At 36.0% G+C, this 15427-nt stretch overlaps 1 protein-coding gene across 2 annotated transcripts in view; it reads right to left on the bottom strand.

Moving 5' to 3' along the window:
- Nucleotides 1–15427, bottom strand: part of LOC128988911 (vacuolar protein sorting-associated protein 11 homolog) — a 50351-nt gene that overhangs the window by 24495 nt on the left and 10429 nt on the right. The window contains exons 3-6 of one of the 2 annotated variants that reach the window (XM_054410683.1): nucleotides 9472–9645; nucleotides 7236–7434; nucleotides 6402–6568; nucleotides 3437–3526 (exon numbers count right to left, since the gene is read on the bottom strand). In XM_054410683.1, the coding sequence (XP_054266658.1) occupies nucleotides 3437–3526; nucleotides 6402–6568; nucleotides 7236–7434; nucleotides 9472–9645 (630 nt within the window). Of the gene's footprint in view, nucleotides 1–3436; nucleotides 3527–6401; nucleotides 6569–7235; nucleotides 7565–9471; nucleotides 9646–15427 lie in introns of those variants that run through there. The other variant, XM_054410682.1, reaches the window with a different exon arrangement.

Below are 15427 nucleotides of genomic sequence, written 5' to 3'. Positions count from 1 at the left end.
TACGTAATAGAACATCCCAAACAGGTCTTTGACCTAGGGATGAATTGTTTCATAGTTAAATAATTCACAAGTGTGTGTGTTAGTTAATCTAAGTTATTCTTAGTAGGCCCTACTCTGTGTATAAGCTTGTAATTCAATATGAAACAATAAAGATTTTCTGATTTCTGAATAACAATTGTTATACATGTTCCTTATTTTAAGTAATAAACTTCAAATAAAATTGTTACTTTTAAACACCAAACCAACAAAGGTATAGAACATACACTTATTCAAACTAATCAGTGAAAAATCGTCATGTGTGAACTTTGATTAACCAGGCGGCGTGGTCAATAGATGCCTCTTAAAATTGTTACATAACCTCAAAATACCAAGAAAATTTTCTAAATTGTGTTTCTTCAATCTAATATGTTGAAATGCACCGTATATTTAACTATTTCTGAATATTTTTATATGCAGTAAGTTCCCCCATTATTGTTTTTGAAACATCACAGTTCATTTGACAAAAAAAAAATGGAAGCTAAACAAAAAATGGCCATTAGCTTCAAGGTCAAGCTACCTGCTTGCACTGACAGTCTTTTGCTCCTTACACATCTGTCTGCTGTGCGCTTGCTATGTCACAATAGTTTGTGGGTGATAAGTAACCAACTTAGAAGTCTGTGATTGGATGAATAGTAACCATAACTAGTTTAATGTGTGGATGAAGAGAAACCAAAGAAAGAATAGAAGAACAAATAGAAAGAATAAGTGTCATTGTTATCTTTATCTTATGTTAGGACAGTTGTTATTATCTTTAAGACTTATCTTTAAGGGCCACTTTCCCCAAATCAAGTATAACTTAATCTCGGTTAACTTTAATCGGTGGGTTAAACTTAGGATGGCTTTCCCCACTATTTTGTCATGGCAGTTTAGTTTAACCTGGCTTTTCTTTGCAAGCAACAATGTTGGCAACACTGTTATGCAATTTTGTCTGCAATATAAGCGGTTTAGCTCCCCACTATGACATATCTGTCATTAATTTTCTCGTGTTTTGGTTATTTGTATTAAGTTTCGTGTCATTGTCTCCAATTGTTGACATTAAAAAGAAACATTTTTATTTGCAGGCTGATAAATTGTACTGATGCTAATTTATAAGCATTTTAATTCTTGTGTTTATTTAAGCTTAAATTTAACAGTAGGCCTACTGTACGCATAAAATAAAAGCATTAATTACAATCATGGGAAAATAAAATGTTGGGAAAGACGCAAAATTAATGTTTGTGGATTAAAAACTAGAGCCTATCCTTTGTAATGGCAGGCCTAGGCTACTCAGCATTAGACACGTTTGATCAATGTTTCAGAACTAAATTTTAATTTTAGGCCTACTACAGTAGTTGTTAATTCACACATGATAATAGGCTAGTGGTTAGGCCCGAATGTTAACTAATATTTATACTTTTGTGTAATGTAAGACTCGTGTTAAAATAAAATCAAACCAAAAGGCTTCTTATGAGCAAACTCTCCAACCACTGTTGCGTTGCTGTGGACAAGGTAGCCTATCGATTGTACACAACTACGATAGGCCTACTACCTACCAAAAATATAATAATTCAGGCCTACTCTACACATTTAAAAACCTTAAAACCATTATATCTGTAGCCTTATATCTTTAAATTTAGAATAGTCATGAATTATCTAGATAGGTTCTGGTTTACTATTCCTTAATTTATTTCCAGTTCAAATTATTTGAGGTTATGTTTAAAAAACGCCAAACAAAGATATTTGCCATTGCCGTCTGCCGAACGTAACAAGTCAGCCAAGAGCCAATCAAAATTGAGCTATTATTCTTCTCTCCTGGTTTAACCCATGGATCGCCAGTTAAACCAGCCTCACCCAGAGGGTTAACTTAAACCTAGTTTAAACGGAGAAATTATTTTGGGGAAAGTGAATCTGAGGTTAAACTAGAGTTTAAACCACGATCAGAGTTAATCTTGATTTGGGGAAAGCGGCCCTAAGTCTATCACCGCAACTATTCGACATAGCGCTGGCGGAAGCTCTTAAGAAAACAAAAAGTAGTCAAGGGGGAGTAAGGATTCCTGATAAAATAAACCTTCTAGCGTTTGCAGATGATGTGGCCATTGTAGCCGAAAATAAATATGACCTTCGAGCGATAACAGAAATACTTATAAAAGAAGCAAGAAAAGTGGGCTTACAAATAAATGAGAGTAAAACAAACTACATGAAAATAAGTAGGCAATGGGATGAAAAAGACCACTTAGAAGTATTAGACTACAGGTTCCACAAAGCAAACACATTTAAATATCTGGGAGTAACAATCACAAACAATAACAGAGAAGATGTTGAAAGTCAAAACAGACTCACGGCAGCAGAAAAATCATATTGGAGCTTAGTAAAATTATTCAAAAGTGAACTTCTATCAAAAACTGCCAAAATAAGAATGTATAAAACCATAGTGCAACCTGTAGCGCTATAAGGATCAGACTTTTGTCTTTCACAAAAAATCCTAAAAAAGACTTTTTAAGGAAATTGACTAGAAAGCAGGCTTACCTTAAAATAAGTCCATAGACACACATAAAATACATCACAAAAGTAGAAATTTTTGTAGTCACTGACCACTTTTTCAACCACTGGAGAAATGGCGATGGCAGTTGCAATTTGACTCTATTACACCTTGTCACCAACACAGCTGAAGAGACTAAAAATTGTTTTTACTGTTGCATATGCATGAATATGTTAACTCATTATGAATAATGCTTTAAGTGCCGGTACTATGATTTTAATATGCTGTTTAGTGTTTTATGAGTTATCTAATGTTTTTATTGGCATTCTTCTGTTCTGAAACCTCATGTAGTAGTAGCCTATGATGACTACAGTAGCAGTAGTTTACTAGTCTAGACTTTCTATTGTTCTGCTCTCTTGTGATTTATTTCCGTACAGTGTTGTGTGCAATTTTTGTTTTGTTTGAGTAAGTGTGATGATGTAAAATGTAAATTAATTATTGCATTAACTTCCATTTATGTATTAGGCGTTTTAAGGGTTTGTAATATTGTATACGTTTATGCCACGTTGGATTTACCGTGGTTTTCAGTTATCCGTGACCGTGGTTTCCCTCACCCCATTACCCCGGATAATCAAGGTTCTATTGCATTAACTAACAGGGATTTACATTTAATTTACGTTACGTTTAAAGGCCAATATTTTTATTTTCTTTACAACTTCAGCCCATACAGCAAATTATAAATAACGAGACAGCACAGCTAATCATAAATTATGGGTGACTGTTAAATTGTTTGTTAGGTTAATGTTTACTCAAAATATAACATTCAACTGTTTTAAAACTGGCCGATTTGAAATTAATTTGTTTTTTTTAGTTTGAAATGCAAAGAAAAAAAAACATACAAGTATCTTAGGTCTAAGCATCTTTAACTACTGTACTCACATCATCTTTAGCAATCATAAAATGAGTGTCCTGCATGGATTCTGCTAAGACTGAACATGCCTTCACACACCCCACAGTGTCCAAGACAACCTGGTCAAACATTTTTATGCCGTTAGAACTAAAATACAATTTGTGGGGTTTCTGTTATTAGATCATTCGTATATGTTAAATACAGATTATGAATGAAAGAAGTCTAATGACACTTTTAATTCATAGACACTTACTACACTCAGTTCACAAAATTTATGTGGTTTGAGGGGAAGTTCCCCAATACTTTTTTTTGCTTAATGTATATGTTGCAGCTGATTTACGTTTTGGCAAACCTCAGATGTTGAGCAAATGTTTAATAGGCAGGATCAAGAGGTGGGGATGGATTTGTTCCCCTAAAACCGCCTAAATTTTGTGAACTTAGTATAATACAAATGTGTAATGGTAAATAGTAAATTATTTAGAAGGTATTCCCATCTATAATTTTGCTAATCAATTTTATAGCATGTAGACTAAATAGACTATCACTTACTTTACTTACAGTAACTTAAAATATCCATGACACAAAAATGGTTGCAATTGAATGACATGAGCATTTCAACATGAAACTTTCTGTAGTTTACATGAATTACAGACAACAAATAAAAATATTTATCATGAAAGAAAACACTTTGACTAGAATTCATAGGAACAATCTTGGTGGGTCTGCGATTGTTCCATTAGCAATTTTACTGGAAGGGAAATACAATATTTACCTACAACACATTTAGATAATCAATAAAATATTATTTAATTATTTAAAACGAATGACTGGAAGATGAGAATACTTCGTCTTAACACACTTAAATAAAAAATTTAATTAATTGTATTTAAAATGTCATAACTTACATGACTAAAATTATATTTAACTATTGCTTAAATAAGGTAACCCTTTAAATATCTATTTTTCTTTTTTGTATCACTGCATTGAAACGTTTGCATTACCACACCTATAAACATAATTTAATTTCACCTGCAAAATAGCTCATTTCCGCTCTTTAAATCAGCTGATTTTACTTTAGGCGTTTCTATCAAACGATAACATTCAGTTAGAAAATAACATAACCTAAAACAAATATAACCTAAATGACGTTTATATACAACTAAAGAGAAAATCTGTGTCTTATGGTTAATTACGGGGGTGGGAAAAAATAATGTGTGTATTACATGGTGTCTACTAAATCTGGTTTGAAAAATTCAAGGAGATTTCAAGACAAATTCCTGAATTTTAAGAACTACTATCGGAACCCTATACTTTAAGCGCCGAACAATCAAATCAAAATATCTTTATTCGTACAAGACAAGTACATGTTAGTACATCTGAATAGTGTCAACTTAGCTATTTAAATTAACATTTGCTCAACTATTCATATACTCTTCTATGGAATATAATACTTTGCAAACCAAGTAAGTTTTTAGTTTTAGTTTAAATTTTGAACTGTTTATTTGACACTTTAATTCTTTTGGCAATTTTCTAAAATAACTTGCTCCTTAGTAAGATGGCTTCTTTGTGTAAAATTCAAGTCTATGGTGAGTGGGTATGATTTCATTCTTTTTTCGCGTGTTGTACTTGTAATGGTGTATTTCTTGTTCTAAAATTGTATCCTTCTTATTGTTTAAAAATATCATAATAGTGTCTAAAATAAACTGACCATAAACTGTTAATATGTTTAGCATTTTAAAATGTTCCCTGCATGATGTACCTGGATGTAGCTTTTTTAATATTCTAATTGCTTTCTTTTGTTCTTTAAGTATTTTATCTAGATTTTCTAATTTAGATGAGCCATACAGACAAATTCCAAATGAAATGTGTGAATGAATGTATGAATGGTAAATCACGCCGTTTTATATTAAGAACAAATTTTTAAAAGATTATACAAGGTTAGAAATCATAATTGTTGTCACATAATGAAATTAACTGGTGTATTTAAAAAATGTACTTAAGAAATAGTAGGTTGAAAAATGTATTACTTATTTTTTCAATAACTGGTAGGCACTATAAGTAAAAGTGCTATTAATTTCTTAAATTTCAAAGTCAATTTGGATGTGATTTTTAATTTCTTCCATAAATCAGACACTTTCAGGGCCTAGTTAGGCAGCATCAATCTTCGTCAGGAATCACAAAAAAATTAAATACCACGGATAACAGTTGTTTAATTTTTAGCTTATAATTTTAAAAGTTTTAAGATGGTTCTGTTCTAGAATGGTGTGGTTTTAGTCAATTTTTTTAGAATTGAGGTTATTGGTATTCCGTCTCTTTATGCTATGATGTAGCAGACGACAGGCCGCAGTCATCAACAAGGAGGTTCTTCTTTTTCAGTGGCCAGTTTTTTTTTTCATTGGTAATAAGTGATCAGTCAGGCTGTAGATGCTTGTGTTCAGTGGTAGCCATTGTTATTGTTTTTATTTACATCTGTTTGACATTTATGTACTGAAATGTTAACGTTTTGCAGTTCACACATAAGAATATTTATACAGTAGTTAGATTCCCTCCGAATATGATAATCACAATCACGTATTTGACTCCTTAGGTTCGGATAAGTATTTACAGATGGGATGACACGCTGTTAAATCTTGGCCAATGTTTTTTATTTAGTAATTGAGATATTTTCTTCATTTGGCTTGAATTGATACATTTTTATGATTTAATGGAACGATATGATGATACAGCGTGATCTTGGTAGAGTAAAGGTCACATCTAGCGCAAATTACTGCATAATTCCAAAAGGTTTCTCAGTTTTCAGGAATTTCCCGGAGAGTAGACATCAAGTATTACAAGCACATCTCGCCCCTCATTCACCCCTTCGCAGTCATTGCCCCTCTTGAAATGTATGGCCATCTACAGTTCTTGAGCGGCAATGACATTCTCGCACTCTTAATACAAAAAAAAAAAAAAAAAATACACAAATAGATGTTAATTATTTTAAATAGAAAATACCTTGGTTGCAAGATCCTTATGGGTGACATTATAAAGATAAATGCTGGAAGTTGTAGCCACATAAAGAAAAGTTTCCTTGGAAACTGTCTGGAAAGCCAAGCCTGTCACAGGTTGAGTTCCTTCCTTCAGAATACGTTGTTTACTTGACCTGTCTCGTCTTACATCCCCTGCACAGACATCTCATCAATAATTGATGCAATACTGTAAATGTTTGTGATTCTTAAAAATTGCACTAGAGCTGCTGCAAGCTTGAGATTTTCATTTTTTTAGTCGAGCTTTTGAATTATTGTGTCGAAATGCCTTACAATAGGTTTATGTGTCCCAATTCTTCCTTCAAAACACAATTTAGATAAGCTAAGATTGATTATTGACTTGGTGCTCGATACGAGTTTTCAGGCTCGGCTTGACTTGAAAATTGAGCTGCTTGCACATCTTTAATCAAGTCATGCCTTCCTCACAGAATTTTTTTTCTGGAAAACCAAAAGTTACCTTATAAACTACATTGAGTCTGTGAAAAATTTATCAATCAGGACCAGAAATGTGAGTATCAAGTAGCAAAATCCCTTTTTTTGTTCAAATAATTATTCAAAATAACAAGAAACGGTAGTGCGGGTAGGGTTTTTGAGTACATGCTCATCCCAGCCACGTCATTAATTAATTGACACGATCTACGACTAAGTGAAAAAATGTAGCCAAGTAGAATAAAACTCCCAAACACTTCCATACTACAAGGTCTTCTAAAAGCTATCCAATTAAAACTACGTGTGATATACTAACTCGGTAATAGAATTCACACATTTCAAAACTAAATAATTTACAGCATCAGCTACACACCCTGATAAATGACGACTGAGCCATCTATGAAGCCCACAGCCATTAGAGTTAGGGATTCATTGAGACACAGACATGAGGTAGACACTGCCTTGTTTGGTAGATGAGCTCTAGTTATGCGGACACAGGTAGGGTGACCTTGACGATCCAACTTGTCCAAGTCCCACACCTTCACCAGGGGATTGACCCCTACCTCATCTTCCTACAACACATAGACACAGACATGAGGTAGACACTGCCTTGTTTGGTAGATGAGCTCTAGTTATGCGGACACAGGTAGGGTGACCTTGACGATCCAACTTGTCTAAGTCCCACACCTTCACCAGGGAGTTGACCCCTACCTCATCTTCCTACAACACATAGACACAGACATGAGGTAGACACTGCCTTGTTTGGTAGATGAGCTCTAGTTATGCGGACACAGGTAGGGTGACCTTGACGATCCAACTTGTCCAAGTCCCACACCTTCACCAGGGGATTGACCCCTACCTCATCTTCCTACAACACATAGACACAGACATGAGGTAGACACTGCATTGTTTGGTAGATGAGCTCTAGTTATGCGGACACAGGTAGGTGACCTTGACGATCCAACTTGTCCAAGTCTCACCCCTTCACTAGGGGATGGACTCCCACCTAATCCTCCTTCAACAACACAGTCCATCTTTGAAATCCAGGGCTTGGCAATGGCAGAGTGCGGTTTCGGGTTAGAGATTTGCGGTTAAGAAAAAAAAGACCTAACCAACAAGTAGTGTTCTGAGATTCTCTGTTACTTTCGGTTGAGCCAACAATTGGTTCAGGCTGGAAGTACTTTCGGTTGAGAAAACAATTGGTTTAGGCTGGAAGTACTTTCGGTTGAGCCAACAATTGGTTCAGGCAGTTTTTACAGAATTTTCTATTTGGATTGGTTTATACTACACCAACCCTTGTCTTTAAATCATGCTATAAAGTATTTTTGAGGTAATGGAGTAATGGGACGTTTTACAAGTAAAAAATATATTTATACAACAATGGAAAATTATAAGTAGCCAATTTAAGTTTAAACCCTCCTAAACACTTTAAATAGCTACCATACTTAGGGTAAATGAAGATCTAACAACAAAAATCAAAAAGTAAATGTTATAATGACTAGAGGTGTGCCAGCCTGATATTTTCAGTCAATCTCTTGAGTCAAGCCAAACTCGAAGTGATATGGTGATCATCTACCGCGGTTGACGAAACATCATCATCGTCTTCTGGGATTGCTGCAAAATCCTGCAAATCTTTCTCAGTCTCGGAAACATTATCACTGTCTCTCACAGACATGTGGACATTATGGTCATCTTCCGCGATTGCAACAAATTTGAAAACATTTTTCGTTGGTGTAGACATTATCGTCTTTTGCGGTTACGGAAATGTCAACGTCGTCTTGCGCGATGGCAGCAAAATCATTAAACATCACCCGCAGCTGTATAGATATCATCATTGACTCCGACAGTCACAGAAATGTCAACGTCGTCTTGCGCGATCGTGGAAAATACACGACATGGCCATAAAGAAATCATAATCTTCTCTCACAGTCACGGAAACGTCATCATCATCATCATCATCTTGCAAAATAATAAACATCTCCCGCGGTTATCATCAACATCATCAACATCGACTCTAGCGGTCACAGAAATGTCATCGTCATCTTCCGGGATCGAGGCAATAGCGGTCATTTTCTGATCACACGGGCGTGACGGGTATCGGTGTCAACTTTTAATGATTGCTTTTCGATACCGATACCAACGTTTAAGTATCGGTGGTAACGAGAATCAAAATATCCCTAATCAATACTATCTAAAGCAACCTGATTTCCCAAATTAAATAAGTCTGGCCTGCAGACACCTACCCACAGGACGGTGTTACGAATGTAGCTTGTCACAAATTTTGCAGCCTGGTACCCAGGTGCTGCCTGGTGCTGCTAGCCCACTGATGCTTTAGGAACTCGTTGAATCTCATCTGCGAGCGCTAGTATCATATTCTGTCTTCAGTGGTACACAGTGATATGGTGGCTGAGTTGATTATTACATTGCACTGACTTATAAAGCTTTGAGGTCTTTCTACATGGCAGGTTCAGTTAAATAGGGACTATAGCATTGAAATACATTCTATGCCATAGGAGTCAAACGAAATACTGTAACCTAAAAAAGCTGAAATAATGAAAAAAAATACCTTCGTCAAAGGGTTAAATAATAGAATTGACACATATACTCACTCCGATCGTAACAAGAAGAGGAGATTGCCGTCCTTGCTCCAGAATAGAGATGTTGCGATCATATGCTCGAAAGGTGGAGATTTCATATGTTCTACTGACAATGTGAACATTACCGTCTGAGTCGGCTACGACTAGTGAGCCTCTTCCGCTGGTTGTGGCGGTTATTTTCACATCCTGAAAATAATAATGTGTTAAACTTACATGTTCTCTTCCACTCGTATGTAGGGTCTAGCAGCACTTGGTACTATTAGTATGTTGATTCAACATTGCCTCCAGGATTGATTTAAGACAAATTCAAATTCAAATAGTTTATTGCCATTAAGTATACATGTCATACAATAGGCCAGGTCAATGGAGATAATATACAATTCAAAGTACAATGTACAGAGTCAAGTGTAAATAGATGAACATGCTATACTAATAAACTAATAATACTGGGTTTTTGTACAAAAGTATTTGAGATGTATTGGTAATGATGATAATAATACTGTTTATAGTTAAGCAAACAAGTTGGGTAAGTGCCTATAACAAAATAATTAAGGCTAAAATTGGCAGTAAGATACAGCTTAAAACTAAATAACAATAAATTTTTAAATAAAGTTCACAGAAATAACATTATTATGAAAGACTATTATATCACAGTTCATGAAACCATTATTACATACTTTAGAAACAATACCCTACTTAACAATTAGAATTTTACAGAAAATCATCATGTTTGAAAGATAAAAATTCCTCGATAGAGTAGATAACCTTTCTGTTCAAAAAATCGGTCAATACATTTTTCAGTGACTTAATAGGCAAGTTGCGTACATTTTCAGGGAGGGCATTGAAAAGTTTAAGTTGTAAATATTTATAGCTGCGCTGTGTTGAGGCCAGTCTTAATGATGGTAACTCTAAATTATTCCTTAGTCTGGTGTAATGATTGTGAGTTAATGAGCGAGATGAGAATTGTTCAATATTTGTTTTTACAAAAATGATATTCTGCAAAATGTACACACTTGGTAAAGTAAGAATTTTGTATTCAGGAAAAAAGGTCTTACAACTAACTCTACTTTTTATGCCAGCTAGGATACGGATTGCTTTTTTCTGTTTTTTAAAAACGTTAACTGCCCCACTACTACTGCCCCACAAAATTACCCCATAAACTAAGTGACAATGAAAGAATGCATAATAAACATTAATTAACGTACTTAAACTAACATGATTTTTCAACCTCCTGAGCAGAAACAAAGAGTTACTTAACCTTGCAACAACCATTTCAGTATGACTACGCCAAGATAACTTACAGTCTAATATGATTCCTAGCAGTTTAGCATTTGATACTTCAGATACAAGATTTGTCTGTGAAAAAATAATTGAAACAGTTTTGTCATTGTTTACTGAAAATTTATTTGCCTTAAACCAACTATCGGCTGCTATTTTCATCTCCTCAGTTTTAATTTTTACCTCTTGCAAAGATTTGCTTGAGACTATTAAGGAGGTGTCATCTGCATACAGTACTGATTTTGAAGGAAGATTAGATGGAAGATCATTTATTGCAATTAAAAACAAAAAAGGGCCAAGTACAGAACCCTGGGGTACTCCTGCTGTGACTTCTTTCCACTGAGAGGTTTTATTGTTGGCTGATACCATCTGATATCTGTTTCCTAAATATGATTTAAATAGATCTAAAGTTTTATCTTTTACACCATAGTAACTTAACTTATCAATCAACAGGCTATGAGAAACACAATCAAATGCTTTACTTAAATCTACTAAAGTTAACTCTAAAAAGGCGTGTGATTCAAAAGCATTCAGAATGTCATCAACAACTGACTTACAAGCATCGATAGTTGATAAACCGGCTCTGAAGCCAAACTGGGAGTTGCTTAGAAAATTATGATTACTAAAAAAGGCACTTATTTGGTTATAAATACAACACTCAATAACCTTAGCAAATACCGGGACAAGCTCAATCGGTCTGTAATTTGATGGACATGAAGTGTCGCCTTTCTTGTGAATAGGCACAACTTTTGTAAGCTTAAGATTATTTGGAAAAACACCATTTTGTAAAACTAAATTGATAATGAATGTCAGAGGGGGAACAAGAGCATACTTGAGTTTTTTTACAATGTTTGTTGTTAAACCATAACAATCCTTGCTGGTGGAGTTTTTCAGATTATTGATGATTAAGTCTATATCTTGTGGAAATACATGCTCCCACATGAAGTTAAGATTTTCAGTATAACATTGCTTTGGATGATTATTAAGTAAATCAAAAGAACTAGGCCTATTTGAGTTGCAGAGTGCATTGTTGTTTGAACCATCAAAATTTGCTACATTGACAAAAAAGTCATTGAAGTTGTCAACATCTATAATAGGGTTGGATTTATTTTTATTAAAACTACCAGATTCAGACTTTATAATATTCCAGGCCTCCTTACTTTTGTTATCACAAGTATTGAGTTTATGGTCATTAAACTTCAGCTTTGCCTCTTTGATCTTGCTTTTGTACATTTTTTTGCACCTAACATAAAACTCTCTATTTCTATTTATATCACCTTCTACCATTAATCTGTTGTGAAAAATTGTCAAAAACTCCCTTATCTTTGCAAGTTCAGGTGTAAACCATTTATTTTTATTTTTCTTAGGTCTAGAGTGGATTTTACTGGATTTAATTTTTTTTACAGGACAAAACTCATTGAATTGACAAAGAACTACATTTAAAAAATAATCAAAGGCCTCGTTAACATCATTAATACAAAACAAGTCACTCCAGTCAGTGTTCAATAAACATACATTTAACCTACATAAACTATCATTAGTTACTTTACGAATTTCTATGAGATCATTATTTTGACTAGATCTAGCATTAACAAAGCCATCTAAAATATTCATATTAAGTGAAAAGTGGTCAGAAATTTTATAAGGAACCAAGTCTTGAACAAATTTGGTGAAATCAATATTTGTTATAAAGTTGTCCAGGCAGGCCTTATTATGAGTGGGCTTAAAATTTGTCAATCTTAAATTAAAAGAATTTAATAAATTAGAGAATTCTCTGGATTGAGGACTATCAACGAGTATGTCTATATTAAAGTCCCCACCAATAACAAGGAATTTATTTTTAAACCTGGAGTCAACCCAAACTAAAAATTCTTCGAGTCTCTCTAAAAAATCATAAACACAGTAGTCTGGCGTTCTGTACAGAGAAATAAAAAGATAAACGTCACTCACAAGAAGACAATATAAAATGGGTTTACATACCTTACATCGTCAATCCTAGTATGGTCTCAGGCGACTAGTTTTGAAACTGAAGTTTCATTTTTAAGCTTTGTCATCTAACATAAAATTATTTGAACATGATGTTGTCGTCAAAATACACAAATATAACATTTAACACACACGGATGGTTGGGCAGTGACTGTGCTTTCAAGCACTTTCACATGTGCCGGGCCAGTATGTCCCCGAAGCACTGCCCTCCTACTCACTCACTCAAGGGCAAAAAGTGTGCGTCCCAAATGGGCATTCCCTCATCTGCCTCTTCCATCATCATTCCCCCAAAGGATCAGGGTGCTAAACTGGCAGGCTTCTTTACTGTACCTATTTTTCTCCCCGCTATTTTAATACTTCTCTCTCAAAAATCTGCCTCCAACAATCCTTTTCTCAGCTTTACTTTCATTTCCCTATTTAATCAACCCCAAGTCAAGGTGGAACAGCATACACCGAGGACTGCATGGTCAAGTGGAGCTTGGCCACTAGTATGCGAACTCCGGATACCAGGCGACCTCCAGTTTCAAGCAGCCTTCCCCGGGCAAGTGGGGCTCTGCCCGGGGCGACTCTTCATTCCCTTGCTACTTGTGGGATCATACATCTGAGGTGGCTACAAGGCCCCATGATGTTATCCCTTGAGAGCATAACGTTCCCTCCCAAGAGGTGACCACGCCTCAGGGAGGGGATGCCATCAGAGGAGGGAGGCCTCCTTAACAACGAGGACTATAAATAGCCTTGTTCAGGGGCAGCTTTGCCCTAGGATATATCCCAATTTGTTGAAGGGAAGCAAGAGCGGTATTTCTCCTGGAAAAAGGGAGAGACCCAGCCCAGCCTATGTCCTACAGGCCTATATGCCTTCATGCTCAAGGCATATAGGCCTTCGTCTTTCATGCTTAAGACAATGGAAAAAGTAATTATCCGTCACATTAGGGACGTTTAATTAGAAGAAGTCCCCTCAGTGCATGTCAGCATGCATTTATGAAGGGCAAATCAACTTCAGCGACCCTAAGCATCCTAGTGGCAAAGATTGAAGACACCCTAGAACACCAGGAATTTCTAGCAGGGGTCTTCATGGACATACAGGTTGCCTTTGATAATGTGAGCTATAACTCCATAGATGCAGCAGTCAGAAGCAGGGGCATCCCCCCCTGACATAGCATCTTGGATTAAGACTCTACTGAACAGCTGGGAGGTGACAACAGAAATAGGCAGCTATTCAGCAGCAATTGCAGCACACTAAGGTTGCCCTCAAGGAGGAGTCATCTCGCCATTGTTGTGGATGACCTTTTGAGAGAGGCAGATTGGAGAGACATGTATCCATCGTGAGAGCAGACGACTCGCTCAAGCCCAAGCCTATTGAGAAAAATAACACTCACACCATCGTAAACTATCGCAAGCACCAAGATATTACTATTTGTGCTCTTAATGTCCAGTGCCTAAGGAATAAAAGTGAACTTGTGTCCATTTTTGTAGAAGAATGCAATATCCTTTGTGTCTCAGAGCATTGGCTAGCAAATGGCGAAGAGTGTTATTACACAAACTTAGCTAACCTCAAACTTGTAAATATTTTCTGTAGAAGTGAAAGACTCCATGGTGGTGTTGCTATTTATAGTACCTGTGACCTAGCATGCAAACAAATAGACACTGTGAGATTCTGTGTAGAACTTGAACTTGAAGTGACTGCAGTCCTGTTGTTGGACTTCTCAACTGTTGTGCTGTCTGTGTACAGATCCCCAGACGGTAAAGTGGACCTCTTCCTTGATCTGCTGGACTCCTGCTTACACTACCTGCTAAACACTCTCAAACCTGAGAAAATAGTCCTATGTGGAGACTTGAATATTCACCTCGAGTGTCGCTCCAGAGATGAGGAACTGTTCTCAAACCTACTTCGCAGCTATGGGCTATACTTCACTACCAGACAACCCACTCGTGGGCAGGCGTGCCTTGACTCCATAGCAACTAACATAGACTCCTTTGACTGGAAAGTGGACATCAGGGAACCTGTTGTGGCTGACCACAGTGCAGTTTTGGTTACTATAAGCTCCAACAAGGTAAGCCTCAGCTCAAATAAACCTGATTGGTATAAAAAGTATGTTAATGTTAAAAGGGCCATTAATGACAATGATATGCCTCTATTGTGCCACAAATTATTCAATGCTTGTTGGACCGTACCAAATGTTCGCTCCGAACCTGAGGTAGAATTTAACAACTTTTTTGACATTTTCATGGAAAATTTTAACCTAATTTTTCCTTTCAAAGTTGTGAAGGCCAAGCCCCGTTTAACCAACAAATCCCAACTTGATAAATCCTGGTACACCCAGGAACTGGCCAAAATACGTTCTTATATCTGTATCTTACATGATTTCTATAAGACGTCTACTGTTCCTGAACGGAAAGAAAGACTCCATGTCTTGTACCTCCAAACTAAAAGACTTTATCACTCTAAAGTAAATGAAGCAAAAAAAAACTACAATGTGCCTAAGATAAAGGAGGCGTCCAACACCTGCAAAGCAGCATGGGACATTGTAAACTCTCACCGGTCTCCTAGAAATAAGACTGTAGCAGCGGTTTCTCCTGACGATTTCAACAACTATTTCTCTCAAATCGCTGACAATGTTGTAGTCAATCTACCTGTTTTGCAGACTGACTGGCGGCTTCCCTCCTGGATGTCTCATCTGTTTACAAATTAAACCATTGGAATAAG

Source organism: Macrosteles quadrilineatus, unplaced genomic scaffold, assembly GCF_028750875.1.
Source record: "Macrosteles quadrilineatus isolate MER2022 unplaced genomic scaffold, UCM_ALF_1.0 Scaffold_3__2_contigs__length_128488019, whole genome shotgun sequence".
In the NCBI taxonomy this organism is placed as follows: Eukaryota; Metazoa; Arthropoda; class Insecta; order Hemiptera; family Cicadellidae; genus Macrosteles; species Macrosteles quadrilineatus.
Note: the sequence above shows the minus strand (reverse complement) of the source record. Positions and strands in the feature narration are given on the sequence as shown.